Raw genomic sequence first — 26692 nt, 5'->3', positions numbered from 1 at the left:
GAACCTATCGATCGTTCACATAAGCATATAGCAATAGGAATGAATGAAATTACGAACCTATCGATCGTTCATGTAACAATACAGCAATAGGAATGAATGAAATTACGAACCTATCGATCGTTTACATAACGATATAGCAATAGGAATGAATGAAATTATGAACCTATCGATCGTTCACATAACGATATAGCAATAGGAATGAATGAAATTATGAACCTATCGATCGTTCACATAACGATATAGCAATAGGAATGAATGAAATTACGAACCTATCGATCATTCGTATAACGACATAACAATAGGAATGAATGAAATTATGAAATGCAACTGTGGAAATAACATGGATTACTATAACTATCGTGGCGCCAATTTGACGACCAAGATGTTAACTCCGGATCCACGCGCTCTAGTCAATGGCCAGAGAAGCATCCACGCATGGTCCGCTCCTCTCAGTCTGTTGAAGGATCCCTCGACAGCCCTCACATCACAGACCCGATGGTCGCGAAGCCCTGGTCCCTCGCATCGAGAAAACCAGTCCACTCTTCCGATCCAACGTCACCATAACACAGCGTATACGTCACACGAAACCCCACAGAGTTCTGTGACTCCACATCAAACGATGTATTAGGCATGGCAGGCATGTATAAGGCAGCTCTACAGCTGGTGACTCCACATCAAACCATATGCAAAGCATGGCATAAGGCAGCTCTACAGCTGGAGATTTGCTTCCGTAAAGGGGTAAGCTTCCTGACAAGACTTGAAGTAATGTGATTTGGTTATAGAGAATTTGCTCTATATGTACACTAGCTGTGACAGATATGCGCAGCTAGGTACTTAGGTTTCCCGCTGTAGGAAATTTTCACGTGCAGGGGGGTCCGAGTTTTGCTCAGGATTTAGCAATAACTAAGCCGAAAAAATATACCACCCTCGGGTGACGCTGTACGCGGCAACGAAACCCGAGTACATTTTTCACAACATATACATATTGATATAACTCCTACACAATTTCGTGTCAGTGCCAATAGCTTCACAATGGTATAATCCAAAATGTCCTATAATAAATTCACAACAATCTCTAAATATTGATTTAGCCCGAAATGTATTAATGAGCAATTTGTAATGCTAATAAATAATTTAAATTAATATATTTTCACAAATTAAATCTCAATACAACTAAAATTGATTCCTCCTAAGACTGATGTTAAGTTAGGAATAGGTAATTCTAATATAAATGTAATATTAAACCTAAAACACAAGTAGAGGACAAGTATGGTGGCCATCTTAATGGAAATTTTTATCAAACGGTCAATAAAATTTGCTTATAGAAATTTCTAGAGTCAAAACCAAGGCTGTATCTAGAGCTCATGCCCAGTAAACGTGTTTATATATATGATCATGGACAAAAGCCAGCGCACAATACAAATCAAATAAACATTAACCTATGTACACGATGTATGCAGACTTTACACTTGGAATTCAAATGTGGATTCTGGTAGATAATAGGCAGGTATCTTTTATGCAGAACTATGTTTCAGTGTTGTTTTATAAAATAATAAATGCATTTATCTGCATAATTTAATATCAAACATTGCGCCCAATATTACTGTGAAACGTTAATTTATTCGCTTCCGGTAGACCTTCTGAGGTCTCACTGGATAGTTTCGTATTTTGACACCTCCCTAATTTTTAAGGTAGAAGGCATGAACCTAATTATCACAAGCCTAGCATTTATAAATTCACACAGAAGCTAAATATGTAATGTGGTTGAGATTTACTTTGAGTTAGGCTTGGAAATGGGTTGGCTTGTTGGTGACTGCCTGTCACAATTAGACGAGCATTGGAGATCAAATGCGTAACTTGGGCTGCAAATGAGCATCCGACTTGGTTTACGTATTTACATGTGTCTGCTACAGAGGTAAATATCTAAAAATCTAGATGGTTGAGAGGTGATGAAAAGTATGCTCATTTGTTATAGTACTAGTGAACTTGATTCATGCATAAGGCACATACTGATTCTTTTAGCTGCCTTGTCACAGGAAAATATTCAAAATAGCTCTTTCCTGTAAAAAAAATGAATGTAAAAAGAGGGGTTGGTGGCAGTGTTGGTTCAGTATAAAAGCCACCAGTTGCATTAGGAATGAACCTGATTGCCGCAGTCAAAATCTCACATGTATGCTTTTTACAAAAATCATTAGTTTGTTTTTATTTGTATCTTCAGTGTAAAATTATTCTCAATTTTCTGCAATAGGTAATTGTCAGATGAAAATTCACCAGAGAAACTGTCCAGTGTGACCTGATAGTGTAACACGGGACATAATTCATCACTTACTTTCGAATTATCCCGGTATATGTTATTTCCCCTGTTGTGTCACCGTCACGCTTTGTTTTACGGTTGAAGCGTCATGCCTAGGTAAATATGTTAAGTCAGAGGAACCAGGGGTAGGTCATAAACTGAGAGAATCTTTCTCGGCAAATATCTTTTTGTTGGGTGCGTTACTCGAGTTTTATCTGTCAACAGACTGTATATAATTGCCTTGGTATTACACAGGGGTACTATGAGCAGTGTTAATGAGTATTTGGTGGCTTTGGTATTACTCAGGGATAATTTGAGTAGTATTAACGAGTATTTGATTTTTTACTCAGGGATAATATGAGAAGCGTTAATGTGATTATTATTAACGAGTATTTGATTTTCATGATATTACTCAGTGATAATTTGAGTAGTATTAACGCGTATTTGATTGCCATTGCCATGGTATTACTCAGAGATAATATGAGAAGCGTTAATGTGATTAGTATTAACGAGTATTTGTTGCCTTGGTTTTACTCGAGGGTAATATGTGAAGTATTAATTAGTATCTAATTGCTTGGCATTACTCAGCAATAATATGAGTATTATTAATGAGTATTTGATTGCCTTTGCATTACTCAGCGATAATATGAGTGGCATTAATGAGTATTTCATTGCATTGGGAATATTAAGCCTGCTCACGGCTACTAGTTCGATAGTTATACGGATAAGACTGCTTAAACCTCAGATGAGCTAATATCAGATCAGTCATATTGGGTTCCAAAATATTTCTTACAAATTTTCCAATCATACACCCACCCAAAATTGGGTCTTAGCCTGCCTTGAAGACACGAGGTGGGAAATATTACATAGAAATTTGTTTGTTTATATTGTTGTGGGCTTCTAAAGGCTATTTTTGTGTTTTCCATTGTCAAGCCAAAGTTTGAGATTTATGAAGTTGATTGTTTGATATAGTTTGAACTTTTTTTATTCCATTGTTTTTTAAAACGCAAAAACTTTATCAATGTATTTCTTGCAAATTATCGTGCAGAGGTATTGTATTGCACTATCACGCAGTGAGAGAATGTAAGATGCACAAAACACTATGCTAGTTACATATATTGTAATGGATATCTTGATTAATGGAAATATAAAAGCAATCCTGGTCAATGAATATAGTCATAATAACGATAATCCCGACAATATATTGTTAGTTCTGATAATTCATCTGTTATCATTTGTGGTGGTTGGAGCGATGTTCATTGTGGTAGTTGAAGTGATGTTCAGTGTGGTAGTTGGATTAATGTTCAGTATGGTAGTTTGAGTCATGTTCACTGTGGTAGGTGGAGTGCTCATCAGTGTGGTAGTTGGAGTGATGTTCATTGTGGTAGTTGGAGTGATGTTCATTGTGGTAGTTGGAGTTATGTTCAGTATGGTAGTTTTAGTTATGTTCAGTATGGTAGTTTGAGTGAGTGATGTTCAGTTTAGTGGGTGGAGTGATGTTCAGTGTGGTAGTTGGAGTAATGTTCAGTATGGTAGTTTGAGTAATGTTCATTGTGGTAGTTTGAGTCATGTCTAGTCTGGTAGTTGGAGTTATGTTCAGTGTGGTAGTTGGAGTTATGTTCATTATGGTAGTTGGAGTTCAGTATGGTAGTTTTAGTTATGTTTAGTATGGTAGTTTGAGTTATGTTCATTATGGTAGTTTGAGTGATGTTTACTGTGGTAGTTGGAGTGATGTTCATTGTGGTAGTTGGAGTGATGTTCAGTATGGTAGTTTTAGTTATGTTCAGTATGGTAGTTTGAGTGATGTCTAGTGTGGTAGTTGGAGTTATGTTTAGTGTGGTAGTTGGAATGATGTTCATTGTGGTAGTTGGAGTGATGTTCATTATGGTAATTGGAGTGATGTTCAGTTTCGTAGTTGGAGTGATGTTCAGTGTGGTAGTTGGAGTGATGTTCAGTATGGTAGTTTGAGTAATGTTCATTGTGGTAGTTTGAGTCATGTCTAGTCTGGTAGTTGGAGTGATGTTCAGTGTGGTAGTTGGAGTGATGTTCAGTATGGTAGTTTGAGTTATGTTCACTGTGGTAGTTTGAGTGATGATCAGTGTGGTAGTTGGAGTGATGTTCATTGTGGTAGGTGGAGTGATGTTCGTTGTGGTAGTTGGAGTGATGTTCAGTTTGGTAGTTGGAGTGATGTTCAGTATGGTAGTTTGAGTCATGTTCACTGTGGTAGTTTGAATGCTCATCAGTGTGGTAGTTGGAGTGATGTTCATTGTGGTAGTTCGAGCGTGTGATGTTCAGTTTGGTGGGTGGAGTGATGTTCAGTGTGGTAGTTGGAGTAATGTTCATTGTGGTAGTTGGAGTTATGTTCGGTATGGTAGTTTTAGTTATGTTTAGTATGGTAGTTTGAGTGATGTTTAGTGTGGTAGTTATAGGTTACTGCATTTGTATGGGAAAATATGAACGAGTTTTCGGATGGAATACTGCACGAATTTGTGAGCACAGTATATCCTTCCGATAAAACGAGTTTATATTTTCCCATACAAATGCAGTAACCTTTTTATTATATGCTCATTTTTTAAATTCTACCTAAGATTTAACTATATAAACAAAATACACTACAAGAAACAACGTAAATGAATGAATGCCGTATTCCAATCTAAATACACAAGCGCAGATTTGACATTACAAAATGACATCATTATTAATGCGCACATAGCTTCGCCCAGATAAATTTGAACTTAGTCGCGCGGTCGACATAACTTTCGAAAGAAAATCGCGTGTCTAGTTAAAATTGAAATTTGCAGTCATATTGTAATTGAATGCGCATTGCAATGACTTTTCCATTTGATCTGAAGTGAATGTATTTTGGTATTTTGTTTCGATTCGACGAAAGTTTGTGATTTTGGACTGAATTCATCTGTGCAAATTATACATGATATACTTCGGATTGAAGTGGCGCGGGAGAAGCGTGTTTACGACTGCAAATGTGTTTCTGTTTCTGTCATTGAATGTTTGAAATCATAACGTGGGAAAAATATGAAGTCTTTCAATTGCATTTTTTCAAAAAGACGCTATGGAATTTAATGTGTATTTCATTTTGAGTGCAGTAAGGAGGATGCAATTGCACTTATCATCGAAATTACAGCACACTTTCGAAATGTGTAATCCAGATTGAAAACCTATGACATGGCTCATGTAATTCGGATTTGCAGAACAAAACATTTTGAGGAAATTCAGGATGTAAAACTGTAAGTATATTTTATTTTGCCATTCTTATCACCAGATAAAGAAGACAGTATATGCCTTGTCACTTGTATGTTATTTGTAAGGACATAATCGTCCGTCTTTTATGTAATGTAGCTAGCCTAAATCCGTAACATTGTATCAACGTGGAATATGCCACAACAGCTGGTTTTTTTTGCAGTCCACGAAACATGTTTTAGTTTATTGAGACACAAATTTAAATAACCACAACGTAAAGAGCCTCTTACGCGAGTGTATATGATTTGTTTACAAATCAAAAGTGCTGGTGTCTGCGTCATTGTTTGTTTACAATAGAAAGTAGTCTCTTTATTCACATGAATGCTATATGTGTATTGTCGTGCGCGTTCAGTATCGGGGAATATTGAACGATTCTGACAATGTAAAGTTAACGGGGGAAAATATGAGCATATAATAATTGGAGTTATGTTCAGTGTGGTAGTTGGAATGATGTTCATTGTGGTAGTTTGAGTGATGTTCAGTTTGGTAGTTGGAGTGATGTTCAGTATAGTAGTTTGAGTTATGTTCACTGTGGTAGTTTGAGTGATGATCAGTGTGGTAGTTGGAGTGATGTTCATTGGGGTAGTTGGAGGTATGTTCAGTATGGTAGTTTGAGTAATGTTTAGTGTGGTAGTTGGAGTTATGCTCAGTGTGGTAGTTGGAGTGATGTTCATTGTGGTAGTTGGAGGGATGTTCATTGTGGTAGTTGGAGTGATGTTCAGTTTGGTATTTGGATTGATGTTCAGTGTGTTAGTTGGAGTGATGTTCATTGTGGTAGTTGGAGTGATGTTCAGTTTGGTAGTTGGAGTGATGTTCAGTTTGGTAGTTGGAGTGATGTTCAGTGTGGTAGTTTGAGTTATGCTCAGTATGGTAGTATGAGTGATGCTTAGTGTGGTAGTTGGAGTTATGTTTAGTGTGGTAGTTGGAATGATGTTCATTGTGGTAGTTGGAGTGATGTTCATTATGGTAATTGGAGTGATGTTCAGTTTGGTAGTTGGAGTGATGTTCAGTGTGGTAGTTGGAGTGATGTTCAGTATCGTAATTTGAGTTCTGTTCACTGTGGAAGTTTGAGTGATGATCAGTGCGGTAGTTTGAGTGATGTTCATTGTGGTAGGTGGAGTTATGTTCAGTATGATAGTTTGAGTAATGTTCATTGTGGTAGTTTGAGTCATGTCTAGTCTGGTAGTTTGAGTTATGTTCAGTGTGGTAGTTGGAGTCATATTCAGTGTGGTAGTTGGAGTGATGTTCATTGTGGTAGTTGGAGTTATGTTCGGTATGGTAATTTTAGTTATGTTTAGTATGGTAGTTTGAGTGATGTTTAGTGTGGTAGTTATAGGTTACTGCATTTGTATGGGAAAATATGAACGAGTTTTCGGATGGAATACTGCACGAATTTGTGAGCACAGTATATCCTTCCGACAAAACGAGTTTATATTTTCCCATGCAAATGCAGTAACCTTTTTATTATATGCTCATTTTTTAAATTCTACATAAGGTTTAATTATATAAACAAAATACACTACAAGAAACAACGTAAATGAATGAATGCCGTATTCCAATCTAAATACACAAGCGCAGATTTGACATTACAAAATGACATCATTATTAATGCGCACATAGCTTCGCCCAGATAAATTTGAACTTAGTCGCGCGGTCGACATAACTTTCGAAAGAAAATCGCGTGTCTAGTTAAAATTGAAATTTGCAGTCATATTGTAATTGAATGCGCATTGCAATGGCTTTTCCATTTGATCTGAAGTGAATATATTTTGGTATTTTGTTTCGATTTGACGAAAGTTTGTGATTTTGGACTGGATTCATCTGTGCAAATTATACATGATATACTTCGGATTGAAGTGGCGCGGGAGAAGCGTGTTTACGTCTGCAAATGTGTTTCTGTTTCTGTCATTGAATGTTTGAAATCATAACGTGGGAAAAATATGAAGTCTTTCAATTGCATTTTTTCAAAAAGACGTTATGGAATTTAATGTGTATTTCATTTTGAGTGCAGTAAGGAGGATGCAATTGCACTTATCATCGAAATTACAGCACACTTTCGAAATGTGTAATCCAGATTGAAAACCTATGACATGGCTCATGTAATTCGGATTTGCAGAAAAAAACATTTTGAGGAAATTCAGGATGTAAAACTGTAAGTATATTTTATTTTGCCATTCTTATCACCAGATAAAGAAGACAGTATATGCCTTGTCACTTGTATGTTATTTGTAAGGACATAATCGTCCGTCTTTTATATAATGTAGCTAGCCTAAATCCCTAACATTGTATCAACGCGGAATGTGCCAAAACAGCTGGGTTTTTTTTGCAGTCCACGAAACATGTTTTAGTTCATTCAGAAACAAATTTAAATAACCACAACGTAAAGAGCCTCTTACGCGAGTGTATATGATTTGTTTACAAATCAAAAGTGCTGGTGTCTGCGTCATTGTTTGTTTACAATAGAAAGTAGTTTCTTTATTCACGTGAATGCTATATGTGTATTGTCGTGTGTGTTCAGTATCGGGGAATATTGAACGATTCTGACAATGTAAAGTTAACGGGGGCAAATATGAGCATATAATAATTGGAGTTATGTTCAGTGTGGTAGTTGGAATGATGTTCATTGTGGTAGTTGGAGTGATGTTCAGTGTGGTAGTTGGAGTGATGTTCAGTATGGTAGTTTGAGTTATGTTCACTGTGGTAGTTTGAGTGATGATCAGTGTGGTAGTTGGAGTGATGTTCATTGTGGTAGTCGGAGGTGTGTTCAGTATGGTAGTTTGAGTTATGTTCAGTATGGTAGTTTGAGTAATGTTCATTTTGGTATTTTGACTGTTGTTCAGTGTGGTAGTTGGAGTGATGTTCATTGTGGTAGTTGCAGGGATGTTCATTGTGTTAGTTGGAGTGATGTTCAGTTTGGTTTTTGGAGTGATGTTCAGTGTGGTAGTTTGAGTTATGCTCAGTATGGTAGTATGAGTGATGCTTAGTGTGGTAGTTGGAGTTATGTTTAATGTGGTAGTTTGAGTGATGTTCATTGTGGTAGTTGGAGGGATGTTCATTGTGGTAGTTGGAGTGATGCTCAGTATGGTAGTTGGAGTGCTGTTCAATGTGGTAGTTGGAGTGATGTTCAGCATCGTAGTTGGAGTGATGTTCATTGTGGTAGTTGGAGTGATGTTCATTGTATTAGTTGGAGTGATGTTCAGTATGTTAGTTAGAGAGATGTTCTGTATGGTAGTTGGAGTGATGTTCATTGTGGTAGTTGGAGTGATGTTCAGTATGGTAATTCGAGTGATGTTTATTGTGGTAGTTGGAGTGATGTTCAGTATGGTAGTTGGAGTGATGTTCAGTGTGATAGTTGGAGTGATGTTCAGTGTGGTAGTTTTAGTGATGTTCATTGTGGTAGTTGGAGTGATGTTCAGTTTGGTAGTTGGAATGATGTTCATTGTGGTAGTTGGAGTGATGTTCATTATGGTAATTGGAGTGATGTTTATTGTGGTAGTTGGAGTAATGTTCAGTATGGTAGTTGGAGTGATGTTCAGTGTGGTAGTTGGAGTGATGTTCATTGTGTTAGTTGGAGTGATGTTCAGTTTGGTAGTTGGAGTGATGTTCAATGTGGTAGTTTTAGTGATGTTCATTGTGGTAGTTGGAGTGATGCTCAGTGTGGTAGTTGGAGGGATGTTCATTGTGGTAGTTGGAGTGATGTTCAGTGTGGTAGTTGGAGTGATGTTCGTTGTGGTAGTTGGAGTGATGTTCAGTTTGTTAGTTGGAGTGATGTTCAGTATTGTAGTTGGGGTGATGTTCAGTTTGGTTGTTGGAGTGATATTCAGTATGGTAGTTGGAGTGATGTTAAGTGTGGTTGTTGTTGTTGTTTTTGTTCTGCGGTTTAACGCCATTTTTCAGCACAAGATAGGCTTTACATGGGCGGCCAGTATTACTGGTGGAGGAAGAACCGTGGAAAGCCCAGAGAAGAACCAGTGTCCCACGAAAAGCTACTGGCAGGCTTTCCCACATACCCACGCTAGCCGAGCCTTGGACTAGAACACACGCAGACAGAGGTGAGATGGCAGTGATCCGGTACGGTGAGCGCTTTAGACCAGGGGTCTCCAAACTACGGCCTGCGGGCCGGATGCGGCCCGCGAGGCCCTCACATCCGGCTCGTGGAGACCTTTTTGTCTACGGAAAAAAATTACGGAAATTTACGTGTATCCTGCCAAGATCAGCCGCCGCTTACGTGGACGTTATGTTTTTACCGAATTAAAATAGAGGCGCGCAGTAGTGCGTTATGTTTTCCAACCGATCACTACATTGCAAAACCTTATTCGCTGCTTAGTTTTTCTACTTCCGTTCACAGTCAGTGAGATTATATAACGCCATCTAGTGGCGGAGTTTTTAAATGGTTTGCTGCTTGTTCAAGACTTGATTATTTTGATCACAGTTTGCCAGTTGCGGTTGACTGCTGCGATGAGGAGGTGTTGGTGTCAGTTAGCGTCTGATTGCGAATATTCTGAAGAGGAAACATTAAAAGCAACAATCTCTCTACCATAAGTGGATATATTTGCACACTATATTCAGGTAAGTTTAACTTAAGAAATCATAAGAATTTTTAAAAATTGTTTCGGGTCATTTGCAGCTATAATTGCGACGAAATTAGTTCGCATAATCAGGTTTTTTGAGCGATATTGTGTGCAAGATACTTTCAGTTTCACTATTTATTCATGTTGAATTCACTCTATTTTAGTGCCCAGCGATGACCGAGAAGAGGAAAAGAAAATTAGACGATGAGTGTCGGCAATTTCAAGAAGAATGGAGTTTGAAATGCTTCTTCATCAAATCCGACGAGAAAGCATTGTGTGTGATTTGCAACGAAACCGTGGCTGTGATGAAAGAATACAACCTGCGCCGTCATCATCAAAGCAAACATCAGGAGAAATATGCACAGTTGGAGGGTAAAGTCCGTGCCGAAAAATTTTCTAAATTACAAAATCAACTCACATCTCAGAGGACATTGTTCAGTAAATCCTAAAATACAGGTGTTCATGTGTAGTGTAACAATGTGTTATTAAATAATAACTGAATAAAATAATATTAAATAAATAATTAAAAACAACATCCATGTTTTGATTCTTTTTTATTTGGACCTCGAGTGTGTAGTCGGCCCCCGAACTGCTGTTTGATAGTTAATGCGGCCCTCGGGCTGAAAAGTTTGGAGACCCCTGCTTTAGACCAATCGGCCATTCGGGGCCCGTTCAGTGTGGTAGTTAGAGTGATGTTCAGTATGGTAGTTGGAGTGATGTGCAGTGTGGTAGTTGGAGTGATGTGCAGTGTGGTAGTTGGAGTGATGTTGAAGAACATGATACATATAATAGTATGTAAAGTAGTAAGCGCATGGTCTGAATAGTAATCCAGGATATCAAGAATAATATCGGTTTACTATTTTCATGGAAAGTAATCAATCCAGGTGCTAAATTATTTACCTGGTGACAGGCGAAGCCTATCAAAAATTCATCATTTATATGTGTGTGTTTTGGATTTTAATGTAGCTTTAACAATTTTTCAGTCATATCGCTACGATGTCTGCATTATGACAGTTTATAGTGATGTCTAGCACTGATAAATCATGCCGAAGACATGTAGCATGATGTCTCACCCAGTCATATTATCCTAACACCAGGCCTACCAGTCCAAAAACACTAACATCTTAATGCTGAGCGCCAAGCGATGCAGCTGCTAGTGCCACATTTACAAGTCTTTGTTATGACTCGGCCAGGGTTCGAACCCGCGACCTCTTGCATCCGAGGCGGACGCTCTAATCATTTCATCATTTATGTGAGGATGTTTTCATATTTCACAGGTTCAACTCTTGTTCCAGGGAACTAAACGGACAACTCTGCTATAACTTTAGCTTTGTCATTATCTACACAACCCAGAGGTCCAGGTTTCTTGGAAATTCAATGCAAAATATTTAAGATAAAAAGGAATACACTATCATAAATGAAAATGTATTTTAAACACAATTAAAAGGTACTGTCTTAAAGGTGAGAAAAGGATTCACTACAAGTTATGCTTACAAGTGATGAAATTCTTTAAACGATAATTCGAGTAGAAACAATTGAATATTACCATGCAAAGACAAAAACGAGAAGAACGACATGCCAAAAGACGTAAATTTGAAATTGTAATTTAAACAAAATACTTAATAAAAGATAAGATACAAGGATTAATAATTAATAATAAGCAACCAAAAATTTATTAATCACTTAAAATTTGTACTAATAGTAATGTAGAAGCGAATATTTTTTAAACATGATAAAAAACAAACTTAGAATTGCGGAGAAAAATCATATAAGGGAAAGCTAATTTTTTTCGCAGTGTGGTTTAATTTAAACATAGACAAAACTTCCGTTCAAAGGAACCTAATATTTTTTTTTACAAATTTCAAGTAATAAAAGAAGTATCGACTAATATGTTTTAAAGAGAGATTAAAAACGGTATAGTGGTTGCATCAATAAATCTCGCTTTGATAAAACCTTTCCGATTATCACCTATAACAGAAGGAAGGATTAACGTCTTTGACCTGTTTTGCTATTGACCTGATGCTATGTAATAATCCACGTTAAGCAATGGAATTGGTTTCCAATTTATTTAAATAAATCTTCTATCTTTATCTTCGTTGGGAATAAATGTGATAGATAGTTCTCTGAGACTGAAATTCAGACATTTGTTTTACATCCAAAATGTAGGGATCTTTAAGAAATCTACTCTTATCAAAAGAACGTTAAAATTCAATTGTGAATACATCTGAACAGAAACTGGTGATAATCAGAATGGGTTTATGAGAAGTGGCGTTTGTTGGTACCCCCTCTACCAGTTTTTATATAGAATTTTATATCATCAGTCTGGCGTTAGAATATTTAACTGAATTTCAAAAAGCATTTGGAAAATGTTCTAAATTCTTTTGATCTTGGCAATTATTTTTGTCATTGGTTAACAATGTTTTAACATGTCCAAAATCAGTGACATCAGTAATGTTTTTTCTCGTTAGAGAGAGGGTAACCTCAAGGACGCCAGTTAGTTCCATATTTTTATAATTTAAAAAATATAACTTCTCTGCATAGGGTTCAATAACTAAAATATTACCGGCATTTGTTTTTATAATGACAAAATAATTTAACTGGGTCAGTATGCTGATGATATCCTTTAACTATTCACTGGATCTCCACAGTCTTTTAGATCTTCCGTCAAAACTCTTAACGATGTTGCGTCAGTCTCTGGTTTACATTGTAATGTATCAAAATCAAAATCATTTGGATGGTAAAGAACAAATTATACTCAGACATCAAAACTCAGTTGGTCTATATCTTCCTTTTGACTTTTAGAAATGTAGTTGTTTTGGAGCTTAGATGATTTGTGAGATGTAAATAATGCAAAGAAGTTAAAAGCAGCCTCCCCCCCCCCCTCGTTCCGGGTTTCAATTATTCTCAGCACTGTATAATCATCGATTATAAATATAGAAAATGAGTTGAACAAAATATTTTAAACTTGATATAGTGCGGTAAAACCAAAACAATAAAAAGAGATACCCTTACATATTCTTTTCCAGATGGTGTTAAAGACATGGTTGATGTTATTTCTTTTACTGAATACACGAAGATCACGTGGAGTGATCGCCTTATTGCAAAATAATGCTTAGCGTATTAGTCAAACTCTTGATTTTCATCTATGTACAATATTTTCCAACTCGGGTATTCTACATCCTTTTCCAGTAAATTTACAGACAGATCTCATTGTTAAACATACTCCCTTATAAATATTGTCAGTACAAAATTGTATGTTCTCTCTTTATCCCCTGTCGAGAACCTCAAATCCAGCTGAATTATCGTTTGCAGTACTTAATTGGAACAATTCGTTTGTGGAATTGCTGGAAAATGAATTAGTTTTACCATAACAATACAATATTTTGAAAAGCAATTTCCCTGGTGCTCCTCAGCAATCTTAGTCAAGATGCGAGGGAGGGGTATGGAGGCCATATGGCCAGGGCCTCAACCCTTACCATTTAATTTTAAATTTCTTATATACTCTCGTTGTATACTTAGTTACATAGTAAATTAGATGGCCTTGTTTTGGAATCCGATTCATTTCCAAATTTCACTATTATCAGAGCCTAAGGGCCTCAAACTCTCGAAGTGGCACGGCCTCTCTCAACCTCTGAACCAGCCTGCGAATATCGGATTCTATTTGGGTTCCATGGACCTTAAACCTGTTAAATATATAATCAGTTCCTTACAATCTTCCTCGGAAATTCCACTCCATGTCTTGTTGACTTTGCGTCCCTTTTCGTCTACCCACAACAAAAGATATGGCACTTTCTCCAGTTCTTGCTAAGCCTTCGTAGGTCCACTGAATATCGATTGTAGCTGTAATTTTTAGACTGCTCAGGGAGATTTGACTGACGGTCACTGAATATCAATTGTAGCTGTTATATTTTAGCATTGCTCGGAAACTTATTAGTCTATGACTGGCGGTGAGATGCCACTTAAATCCATCTTCGTAATTATTAAAATGATACACTTTCTGACACCGTATATTGTTGGTAGGTGGGTTATCTTATTTTGAATCTCAGTTGAGAATAGATAGAATCCAACACAAGCATGTTGCTTCTACGACTTGATTCCAGTCAGTGCAGTGGCAAATCACAGATATAGAGCGAGAATCACTGAGCACGCGAGATTCATTGAGCACGCGAGTCAAGGTATGATGCATGAATACTCATAGATGATGTGAATACATATCTATTTCAATATCACTATACATTTTAGCCCATGACAATTTCAGTATAAGAATTAACGCTGACATTTTTACAGAACTAGGCTTGATCTATACAAAGGAAAATGAGTAACGAGCATTGTGTACTTTTGAAAATGATGTTCTTGTTCCAGCAACTATAGATGGAGGTTGGAGCTATTCAAAGAGTTCTCCCCCTTTTGCTATTGACTGAAGCATTCCTCGCATCACCGTTACTGAGTTGTCTGTATGATTGGAAAGCTGTCATTTTATGTTTACAAACTCCTCCATGAAAGTTATTTTCTTTTTATCGTGATTGCTTTTGCATAGGGTTAGATTCTTTAAAGAAAAAGAATTTCACATATTTTCCTCACTGACTACATTGACTATTTAAGAAAAAGACCTTGTATTTCTTAGGTACTGTTAAAAGAACTTTCAATTCCTTTTATTTGGTTATGAGTGGTGTATGTAATTTGGATTACAGTGTATACAGCTTGGCCTTCCTTCAGATATACTCCCATCAAAAACCGCTGGCCTCGCTTGGTCAGTTTCGCTTTCTAAACTTCAGAGGTAAATTGTACAAATGATCCGGTATGTGAGGTTTGTACGTATTGGGGTGGGGTTCTTCCAATATAATTTAATTAAATTATGATGAAAGTTCCACCCTGGCTCGTTAGGTTAGAAAGTTAAATTAGTGACAAGATAGATTTACAGCTCTGAGCCCCCAGTCAGCAATGCCGACGGTTAAATTATAGAGAACACGAAGATGAAAATTCAATCAATAACAATTTAATAAATTCGAATAATTAAAACGATAACTTCCAATCACTCGTCTTTCCCTCGACCAAGTGACAGCCTAAATCATCCCGTTATTTACAGTGTGAGTTCGATTTTCCCCCTGTCCTTGCATCTACTCATCTATTTCTTTCCCGCTGATTCCTTCCTTCTTTCCGTTCCTCTAACTCCTCCTTTGTCTCCGTTTTCCTCTCTACTATCTCCTCCTCCAATTTCGCTCCCAGACTTCAACTTCTCCTGACTTCTCTCCTTTCTTCTCCTTTCCTTCGTCTCTAATATCTCCTCCTCCAATTCGCTCCTAGACTTCACTTGTCCTGAGTTCTCTCCTTTCTTCTCTTTTCCTCCGTCTCTCCATCTGAGACTACGGGACCAAACTGAAACTGGTCTGTCCCTCAAAGCTTCCTGTGAAAAACCACAAGGCGTTAACATATGTTTTATCGAATCTCACCTCACACTATATCGACAATTAATCATCAGATAGCTATCACTGTTTCGGTCACGCATGCATACACATCGAAATTCCCACACACTTCTTGCAGGGTAAACAATGGCGTAATAACACGGTATCAGCGAATTGTTATACAGACATCAATACATTGCGTCACGTCAGTATATACACATATATATTTAATCTCATCGTACTACAATCTGACAACAATCAGACGCATGTCTGTACATTACAAATATTCAACAATGGCAAAATCTATAATCATATGAACATATGTGTTAGTCTACTATAAAATACCCACATAGCAAAGTACAATATTAACTCTTACGACGGCTAGCAAGCTATATAATTCTTTACAAATATCAGCTCATTTCTTAAAAATATGCAAACATATTAACAAAACAAAGTAATTCTTCGTACTACGATTCTAATAATAATAAAGTCTACATACGACCTACAATTAAAATGCAGTCGCATTCCACAAAGACCGAACAAATATCAAACTGACCTTATTTGAAGCTCTCTGTACTTAAAATTTCCCGCTCTAAGATTTTCCCGCCAATAACGAATGACTATTCGGAGTTACGCTAACCTCTCCTCTGCGTAATTTCTCTCAGCGAACTAACTCTTGCCGGAAGACGCGGGGATATCATTCTACCCAAATCAAGGTCTCTCCCCTATCTCGATTCTGACTGGATGGCGCTGTGATCCTGTCCAATCGTCTTAGCGGCCAGTTCAACCTGTCTGTCTGTTTGCAGGGAAAAGAAGTTAAGACACTCCCACTTCTTCAGGCAACTTCTTTTGATCTTGGAAACATTTCGACACCTAGGTGATAATTGGCTATATGTGGCCTCGCAACTCCTATGTCCGGCTCTCCTCTTCTAACTACGGCAATCTTACGTAACGGATTAGTGCTAGCCTTCGGCAATGTTTAACATCAAACACTGGCCTGGCAGAATTACCTTGATTATACATGTTTCAACTGGGGCTACTCTGGGTCGGGGTAAACATGCCACGGTAACTGTTTTTACTTTCTATATACTTTATAATTCATTCCTGGCACATTACGAAGCTGGTATTTTCTGGACTGGCAAACTTCGTTTTCCACATTTTAATAACTGCCGAAGACAGTTTAGACTAATTCAGGGTGATTTTGTAAGATCATGGAAACAGTCAGTTTGATTAGTTATTTGTTTAGATCATGTACAATTTCCACAAGACCAATACCCAGAACAGGAAAGTAACATAGAGGTATGTCAACATTCTCTGTGCATTTTTCAAATGTAAATATCTTCATCTTACACCTATCACTCTCTCAGAAGTTCATAACACCGGAAGAGCGCCCACTTAACGATTCTGTTCTTGGTTATGTTACCGTCCGGATGGTCAATGACAAAGCCATCTGAAATTATACTTCTGTGTCATTCATGCACGAACCGATACGCACTCAAAACTTTCCGTACAGTGCCAGTTCCAGAAACGCTTTTGAGACAGTAGCTATTATGGTTTTGACTATTTGCAAGAATATATTGTAGATTAATATTTCTGTCCTCACCTTCCTTGTATGCTTCATATATTGGGTGTTTTAACATTATATTGTATAATAACTCTTGTCTTCAATAGGTTGGGTTCAAATCCATTTTACAAATTAAAATGATTGCGTTTAGAGTTTTGGTAAACACTATATATATAACGTTAGTAACATGTGTCGATTCCGAGGCTTTTCTTTAGCAAAGGATGCAGCTGTATTAGTGTGTTCTGATCGTAGTGGTCATTGATACCTTGAAAAGCCAAGGGTACACTTGGAAACTACTTCAGTGTGTCAATAACGATATGTTCACCTAATACATAGCAGTATTTAAATAATTGTGTCTCTACAAATATTTTCAACTATCATGTGTGGCCACATCATTTAGCATATTTATGATAACAAAATAATAAATTATAGAGATAACGAGTCATGGAATGACCTCCTACTAGTCTAATAAACACGAGAATTCCGCTGCACAACAAATGTGTTTGGACTCAGCGCGAATGATGGAAAATGTAAGCTCAACCAGAATCGAAAGTAACGAAATCATTCTGAGGCGTCATCAGGCAGTGGTAAAAGAAATGAAAAAAGATGCCACCCCATGCCCCAAAATACGACACAAATTTCAGAGGGTGAATTTCCATTATACCTTCATACGTGTAGTCAAGCGTTCTACATTTCTAATTCCGGGTTAACTATAAATATATTTTTACTACCGTTTTTGATTCTCGAATCTCTAGTTTTAATTACAGAAAGTGGTCTTTGCCTTTGTTAAATAAGTACATAATTAAGAAAATTAAAGTAACTGAAGAGTTTGTATATATGTACATTGTTCCTTTCTGCTAAACGACCTCTGCGTTGGAACATAATGACCGTCTAGCGATTTTAAGTAAAGTTTTCAGCATCAGTTCACGGGGCGTTCCTGCATTTGATGCGACTCACAAACCATTGCGTTGTAACATAGCTCAGCTAGTTTCACTGTCGATAGCGTACGAGCACAGCATGGCTGCTGTGGAATGTGAAATATTGTCATACCGGTGAATCAGAATAGAAGGGCTTGGGCCAGTATTGTCTTATCTTTATCATTATACGTCAACAATAGGCGACCAGCTACTCAAAATACCTCACTTCATCAGGGGTCAATGTCTTTGCTTGCTGGAAATATGGACGGTTGATAACGTTCATAGTAGTCCCCAAGTGGGCATTGACATAGGTCACTTCATTGTTGTTTGTCCGAATAATTGTCCCAACTTGCCATCTGATTCAATCCCACTCCTACACCATTTGGGCCGGTATACTTGCTCTCGACTTGAGATTAGTGAATTCATAAATGGAAATCATAGCTAAATAATCTGGGACTTTTCTTACTTTAGTCAAGGACACTAAAATAGAAAGCGTTTGACCGCATCGTCCATTGTTTGCAACGGTCTACACTGTAGACCATGCCATTTCACGCACTTACTGCACTTTAACAGCACATTGATATCTTAATGGTACTTATTGTTCACTCTGTTTTCGTGTTAATATTCCTCCTTGACTCGATTTAAGGTGAAAAAATATTGCATTTTCGCTGTTTAACCATTTTGCTGAATATATTGTCACGTTAGATAAATGATGGCTGTAAAGAATGGTGTCTTAGATGTACAACTCAGAACGATAGTGGACTTTCTCGTATAAATCAGACAGCTTTATATGATTTTTAATCATCTACCAGTTGTTGTCATTCTACAAAGTTTGTTTTTCCTTATGAACAAAAAATTTAGAATATTTTACCAAGGCATGGGTAATGTGAAAGAAGAAGAAACGACATGAAGTACTATAATGCGCTTATTCTTTTGAAACACGCACAGACCGCTTCAGCCAGCATCCAAGCACTTAAAACTCATCTTATTATCAGGGTCTGCTCTTCGTTAGTTACAATATAGAAGGATCATCACTATAAGACGAAGCTGAATCTTAAGACCATATTAAATAAAGGAACTATTTGTTAATTGACATTCCATCTTGTCCATTTATCGTGAAAAAATATGGAATGTCAGTTTTAACCATCTTTGCTAAATATAGTTATGTATTACAGTACTTCATGTCGTTTAATCTTGTTACAAAACAAACAGCCTTTATAGCACAAAACGTCTAAATTCTGCTTGCATAAGAAATACAAGAAGCATAACAGAATGATAACATCTGGTAGATGATAAAAAAGCATATACGTAAATCTGACTTACATAAGAAATTCCGCTATCATTTTGAGTTGTACATCTAGAGCGTTCTTCTTTATACGCATCATTGACTCATTGACTCATGGTTGAGAGCGTCTTCGATTGAAACACGCAATGTTCATTCCCGCCAGCACCCAAGTGCTTAAAACGGATCTTATCGGCATGGTCAGCATTCATTGATAAAAATACAGAAAACTCAGTTGAAAATACTGACATTTAGAAACGGTATTTCATGTTTCTGGTTAGCGTTTACATCACAATCATTTTCTTCAGGTGAGTAGCATTTGTTTGTTTCTTCTATTCCGGTGTAAATTTGTCTTAAATTACTATACTTTCCACCACGTCCACAAAGATGTAACCCTGACGGTTACTGGAAATAAATCGTCGCTAAAACTGTGGTATGGAAAATAACGAATTTAATAGAGAGTATACTTAAAGTTATGATAAGTGTCATTACCATATACCAAATTAGTACCTATGCACCTATGCACCACCTACTGTTCATGTATGTAGCAATACAAACTGTAAACTAGAGAAATTGTGAGAAATTTGCTTTTATAGATATACCCCCGCCTCTCCCGCATCCCACGCCATTGAGGTGAGTCTATAGTTTAAAAAACAAACGCATTAAATATATGTCCAACAAGAGTGAAAATCTTCCCATGCCCTTGTTTATGAAGCTTAAAATCTTTTAGTCATTTAAATGTCTATTTTAAATGCTATATGGACTGTAATAATATTTGGGTTACGTTGGAAAACTGTTGACATACAAAGTAAAGATGTTACAATTATTAATTTCTCTCATTTAGAAACATTGAACATGATCTTAATTTTGTCTTTTTTGGACTCTGACCTCAAAACTTACCCACAATGTATGCGTTTGTATTCTAAATTTTAGATCAGCTAGTTCATCCTATATGAAGACATGTATATTATCACTTTAAACTGTTTATGTATACTGAAATAGGCACATATTTAGGTGCCACTATATAACAGTCATGTTAAATACAATCCAAGTGTTTAAAACATAGGACTCTTCTATATTTACAGCCACGGAAGGTTCCTATGTACGCCACCGTTGTACTGACGATGATATTTGCACATAGTTTTTTCTTTCTACTACACCAGCCCATAATCTCCCCTAATAATAATAATTCAATTCAATGCACACAGATGTGGTAGAACAAATGTAATACGAAATACATTGTAGGCCAGAATGTTTAATAAAGTCTTTCCTAAGTACATGCGAAACAACATATGTTTCATTGAAAATTTGAACATTCTTTTTTATATATGATAAATACATTGCATTATGACATTGTTGTCTGGCAAAAAATGACACAGGGCTCGCACTTTACGAATGATAATCTTTATATAACAAAGAGTAAAGTTCAAAAAGACAAATGTAAAAGATCAAAATATCAATTTGGGCAATTCGTCTGATCAGTCATCATAAAATTAGAAGATTTTATTCCAAATTTCTCCAGAACATCAAACAGTTTGTCCTTGTCCTTGGTCGCCAAATCATGTGTCCTTGACAGAATCCAGGCAAATTCGAATTTTTCCAAGCCCAAGAAGTCCTTGCAGGAATATACAAGGGTGTAATTCTCATAATCAGTGTCTAGAACCCAATAGTTCGCGTACGGAGCAACTAGAGAAAAATAAGGTAAATATTTTATTAAATAAATAAACCAGCAATGAATCCAACATATATGCATGCATTCGCGAAACAAAGACTTAACATTCAAAGGTCAGTAGTTTGTCGCCTATTCAACACTATAATGCGTTGAAATTTTCACAGTATAGTTTCTTGGTACGTAGTTACACATTCTCTCTCTCTCTCTTTCTTATTTGTATATGTGCAAAGACACACATATTCTTACGCACATGGATGTAAAGATTGTAGTCCTATTCCGTTTGGGTTGTAGATCAACCGTAACGATCTTAAAATAAATAGTTTTAATATGTAGTAGTAGTGGTAGTAGTAGTTATTTTCATAGATTGTACGATTCTTAGATTCGCAATAGACTAGAATGTTTAAGGTATTTTTAGCTCATTTCATTCAAGTGATAAGCAGTGTAACTATGTGAATCTGCATCGTAACGATCACACTGAACACTGAATAAATTTATTATTTTATTTCCTTTTCTTTTTCACTGTCAGATCAATGTAAGTTTTACTTATACCACATTTATGTACAGTTTTACCTACAAAATATCATTGTACTGTCTTACATATACCATGTCTATTGTACAGCTTTACACATACCATGTCTATTGTACAGCTTTACACATACCATGTCTATGTACAGCTTTACACATGCCATGTCTATGTACAGCTTTACATATACCATTTTATGTACAGTTTTACCTTAACCATATATATGTACAGTTTTACGTATAACATATTTATGTACAGCTTTACACATACCATATCTATGTTATACATATACCATATCTATGTACAGCTTTTCATATACCATATATATATATATATATATATATATATATATATATATATATATATATATATATATATATATATATATATATATATATATATATATATGAATCTAAAATGCTTCTAATTTAAATTAAAATATTCTTGTGGTTACTTTTGGATTAAAGCACGTTGGAAGGACGATGTCATATATCCTATTAAGAATTGTATAACTGAAACTTTGAAGAAGCTTTTATAGTAATTTATGGCTAGTGTACCTGAGTGCCACGGATTGTTAAAGAGGGATATTTACAACTTACACTCAGAGAACCTGACTTCCAGTCTAGCTGTGTCGCTGGGATCAGGAGCATACCCGTCGCCGACAGCACTTATGGGTTTATCGTCCCTGTAATTTAAAATACTCTTAATTCATAATGCACCTTCCATCGTGATCATTTCACTGCTATAAAAAGTTGTTATAATTGTTATTACTTCTTTCAATTAGTGTTTTTGTTGGCAATTTCGTAAACAAGTGGTGTTACATGTAAATAATTTTCTCAGAATCTGCCAAAAAGTCACCCAAATTTTAACGGAAATAAGACATCTTAGGCGCACAGGTTCTGAATGTATAACTTCTATAGTCAAAAAGTGCTCAAGCATATTAATGAAATCTGAAAATACCGGAGCCTTTTTATACATTGATTGATGAACTCTATCTCTCTAACATTTCTCATTATTTTATTCGATAAACATCATCATGATGTGCAATTAATAATGGTCACACACTTAAAATTGTCATACTTGTTATTTTTCATTTTATTTTTTGCAGTAATTTTTAATAAAATTATTTGTTTTAAATTTGTTTTGTTTTTCTTTTTTGTTGGAAGGTTCTATTACTCCATGTGCTTTGACTTAAACACGATTATGCGCGATAGATTGTGTTATAGGAGTACGTATCTTCTTCTTCCGTTAAGTAAAGTGCAAAACAAGGCTTTATATTATAATATATATTATTTATATATTTATGTATTTATAGCTTCACATTTATTTATTTATCTATTTATTTATTAGCAGTCGATCATCCTCATTAGCCTAAAAAAACAAAAGTATTCTTTGCAATAACATTACTCCTTTCTAAAGACTAAATAGTTGCAAGTCTTTGGAACCGATAAGTCATTGAATTGAAGAATATTCCATCGATGAACCAGTTTTTTCATCGATATTGGTGACTCGAGATATAACTTCGAAAACGCACTGTTGAATAGTTTCCACTCCTTTTACTTAGTCTATATTTATTCAATACTTGCATTCGACGCAGCAGCAAATGAAGATTTTATCAGAGTTAATTTTCGAAAGACAGGAAAAAGAGATGAAAATAAGAAGAAAATCTCGTACTCTCATTCATCTCTCATAACGGACAGTCCGGTATGGGCCTTCTAAGCTGTTATTGGTCTCAGAAAATCTCTTTCTTGCCTTCTCTCTCTCTCTCTCTCGCGCGCGCGCGCGTGCATACACACACACACACACTCACATGTGCGGAAAACTAATACGGAAGATTTCTTACTGTGTGTTAAGAGCTGTGTTCCATATTCTGACATGCCTATTGGGCTCCAGTGTGTAATTGGCCTGGATACACTTCTGGTTATTTTCGAAACTCGAGTAGAATTTGTAGATCTCGTGCCAAACGCCAAGATACTACGAAAAAGCATATAAAAAAAAAACTTTCGTTATGACATATTGACCGAGTTTCTAGGCAACATTTAAAAGAAGACACGCACATCTCTCATATAATATTAAGGGAAATTGACAAAGCTGTCATTGTTAGAAACATGCACTAGAGGTATAAGAAAATGACGAAGAGGACGTTTGATTTCTATATATGAACATCAAAAATGGTAAGGACCATTTATAAAGAGGACTTACCAGAAATAAAGGTAATGTAGAATAATGAAACAGAGGAAATACCATATACGTCGAGTCAAACTGCAAATAACAAATACCCTGATCTGCCGTCGCTGGGTTGTTTCAAATTGGACTCGACTTATAAGCCAGTATATACACTGTGTATATCTATCTCGTAAAGATAATTAAAATAAATGTATTATGGATGATAAAAAACAGGAAATCATTGCAGTCGAATTAATTTCGCGTGAAACATTTCGCTCAAGAGGAAACATCCACAAAATGTACAGTTTGAGCCCATTAAATGAAATTTCCGGAGGCAGTAATTAGTATAGAAGATGCCGGAGGATGGTACTGAAAATGAGTGTCATTGTATTCTTTCGCCATAAACAAAGGTAAAAGTGAACATCTAATTACAAAAAAATAAAAAACAGCATTGGGGAGAACTATGCATTTAGCCAGAAAGTGTAACAAATCCATAGGACTTCGCACAATTCATCAAATACAAATTTACCTTATTCAAATCGAAGTTTGTCTGCGTTTTTATCTCAGGACATTTTCCGGTAGATGGAACTTGTGACGAAGCATAAGCAATTAGCATTAGAATAGACAGAACCCGAGACCACATTCTGCTGGCTATAGTTGACTCGTACAAAATGAGCGTGCGTATGCCTCTTATATGGTACAATTCAAGGCCTTGACATTGAAGATAAAGGTCTGTTACGTGTATAAGGATCAACATCACGTGTACGTATTTGTTTAGATTCAACTTTGCCATCTCTACTCTCAAGAGCTTCTGGAAAAGCCCGACTCACTCTGTTTCCGGCACAGCTCCACCGTACCGCGGGGTGTATGCTTTTTATTACAATAACTAAATTTAACAGTTTAAAGGATGCGTTTTAGTAATACATTAAAAATGATTGCAGTAACGTGCGTGAATACTTATGTAAGTTTAGACCTTCACCTTTGATATTGTGAAATACACTGCAGCTTTTCCTTTATTACGAAATATAACTATTCACGGAACATGTATTTTTGGACGTTTAGTTGATAAGAACTTTACACCAAATAGTAACAGAAGATTAAACACTACTTTGAAACTTTAACTCTGAATTCTTATTTACAGATATTTGATGTATTGCTTATCGTTGAGATAACCCCATAAATGCATGTATTTGTTTGTTTTTGGAAGCTTTTCGCAACATAACGAAACTTTGATTTAAAAACATTTCATACCACAGTAAATCTTCTTGGCGAAGAGACTTTGTTCTTTTCTGAAATAATATGATAAAGAAAATATGCACTGCTATTTCCGCAATTTGTACTTTCTATGTATCCTTTTTGAAGACTCTAGGTATAGGTCTCAAAAATGTCTCTCCAGCCCTTAATGCAACCGCTCCTCAGATCTGTAATTCAGAATTTGCAGTTGTCTGTCTGTCTGTCTCTTTTACTCGAATATTGTATGATAGCAAGATTTAATTCTCACCGAAGAACCATATTGCTGCTCGATATTATTGCTGTCACGTGAATACTAATAATTAATTCTGACTGGATAACAATATTTACTGATAAGTATTGTTGCAGTCACGTGAATATTTATTTAAGTATAGACCTTCCCCTTGTCCTATATTTTATGTAACATGATTAGTGCTCTTACACCTACACAAACAAACCCAGGAATATATCGTCAATATAGTTATGTAAATAATCCGTTATCTCCAGGGAAGCTAAACTTGAAAGATGTGTTGTATTCAATATAACCATTGTAACAAGAAAATTCGAAAAGTATACATTTTCGATACACATACGCCATAATTCTTTCCATCATGAACTCTACAAACTTTAATTTATTTATGTGAGAACAGTATTTGAAGACAGAAAATGCGAGACTCATTTCTACAACGTTTTGTGATGACTAGTGGTCTGAAACTATATGGTGTCAGCCTGGCACATGGGTTTCATGCTCTTTTCTGCAGGCAGGTACTCTTCAGTTTTAAAAAAAACCCAGTTTTTATATCTTTGGATAAATGTAGATACGACTAACGTGGCGCTCTCCAGTTTCGTATTTTGCATAGGGTTCTAATTTTAAAGAAAAAGAATTTCCCCGGCTTTCCTAACTGGTTATATTGGCTATTTCAAAAGACCTTGTATATCTTGGGTATAGTTTTAGGAACCTTCAATTCCTTTATTTTGGTGTATGACTGATGGGTGTAATATGGGTTATAGAGTATACAGCATGGTCTTACTCCAGATGTGCACCTTTCAAAAAAGTGCTAGCTCCACTTGGTCATTTTCACTTCCTGAACTTCAGATGTAAATTGTATAAAAAAGAGCCGATAACTTTTTTTGTTCATTATATGTATTTGGTAATTGATTCATCGCACTTTCTGAAGCTGCAATTGTTTAGTCTTGGAAAATTCATTTTCCCTATTGTAATAGCTGCTACGGATAGTGTACTTTTGACTAATTCAGGCTGATTTTTTTTAGCACAAGGGAGCAGTCACTTTCGTTAGCAGTGTGCTTAGATCATGTACAATTACCAAAAAGTACAATATTCAAAGAAATATTATCCACATTACATTAAAGTAGCATAGTGGTATGCCAACATTCTCTCCACTGTGCATGTTTTAAATGCAAACAACTTCACCTTACATATGTCACTCGCTCAAAAGTACATAATAACTGGCGAGCGACCCCTAAATGAAACGTTTAATTCACTGTTGATCATTGAGTAAAGATGATGAGTAATTTATAGTCTGACTATACATCCCCGTTTGTATGTATCCCCTGCCGATTTCAACAAAGAAAACGTTTAATGTGATAAAAAGTGTACAGAACTAAGACAGTTGAATCACTGATTTATAATTTCTAACTGACTTTGACCAGAATGACATTAATACTGGCATCCCCTTTACCTTTCATGCTTAACGTACTTTCCATACTAACACTGGCAATATTGCGTACACTATGGGCTAGTTTATTTCCATCAGACAACACAATGACGTAGTTCATTCTATTCGGTAACTGCC

At 36.1% G+C, this 26692-nt stretch overlaps 1 protein-coding gene across 1 annotated transcript; it reads right to left on the bottom strand.

Annotated features, from left to right (window-relative positions):
• Positions 1 to 20558: 20558 nt before the first annotated feature.
• On the bottom strand, positions 20559 to 24336 carry LOC149780872 (apolipoprotein D-like). The gene is made up of 4 exons (XM_089936431.1): positions 24178 to 24336; positions 23326 to 23456; positions 22082 to 22167; positions 20559 to 20973 (listed from the first exon to the last, which is right to left on the bottom strand). Exons 1-4 carry the CDS (start codon positions 24289 to 24291, stop codon positions 20744 to 20746), a joined length of 561 nt encoding a protein of 186 aa, XP_089792557.1. The 5' UTR covers positions 24292 to 24336; the 3' UTR covers positions 20559 to 20743.
• Positions 24337 to 26692: the final 2356 nt, after the last annotated feature.

This window comes from Sinohyriopsis cumingii, chromosome 16 (assembly GCF_028554795.1).
Source record: "Sinohyriopsis cumingii isolate HCF-2022 chromosome 16, ASM2855479v2, whole genome shotgun sequence".
Lineage (NCBI taxonomy): Eukaryota > Metazoa > Mollusca > Bivalvia > Unionida > Unionidae > Sinohyriopsis > Sinohyriopsis cumingii.
The sequence above is the reverse complement of the archived record's forward strand: the minus strand, read 5'-3'. Positions and strand labels throughout refer to the sequence as shown.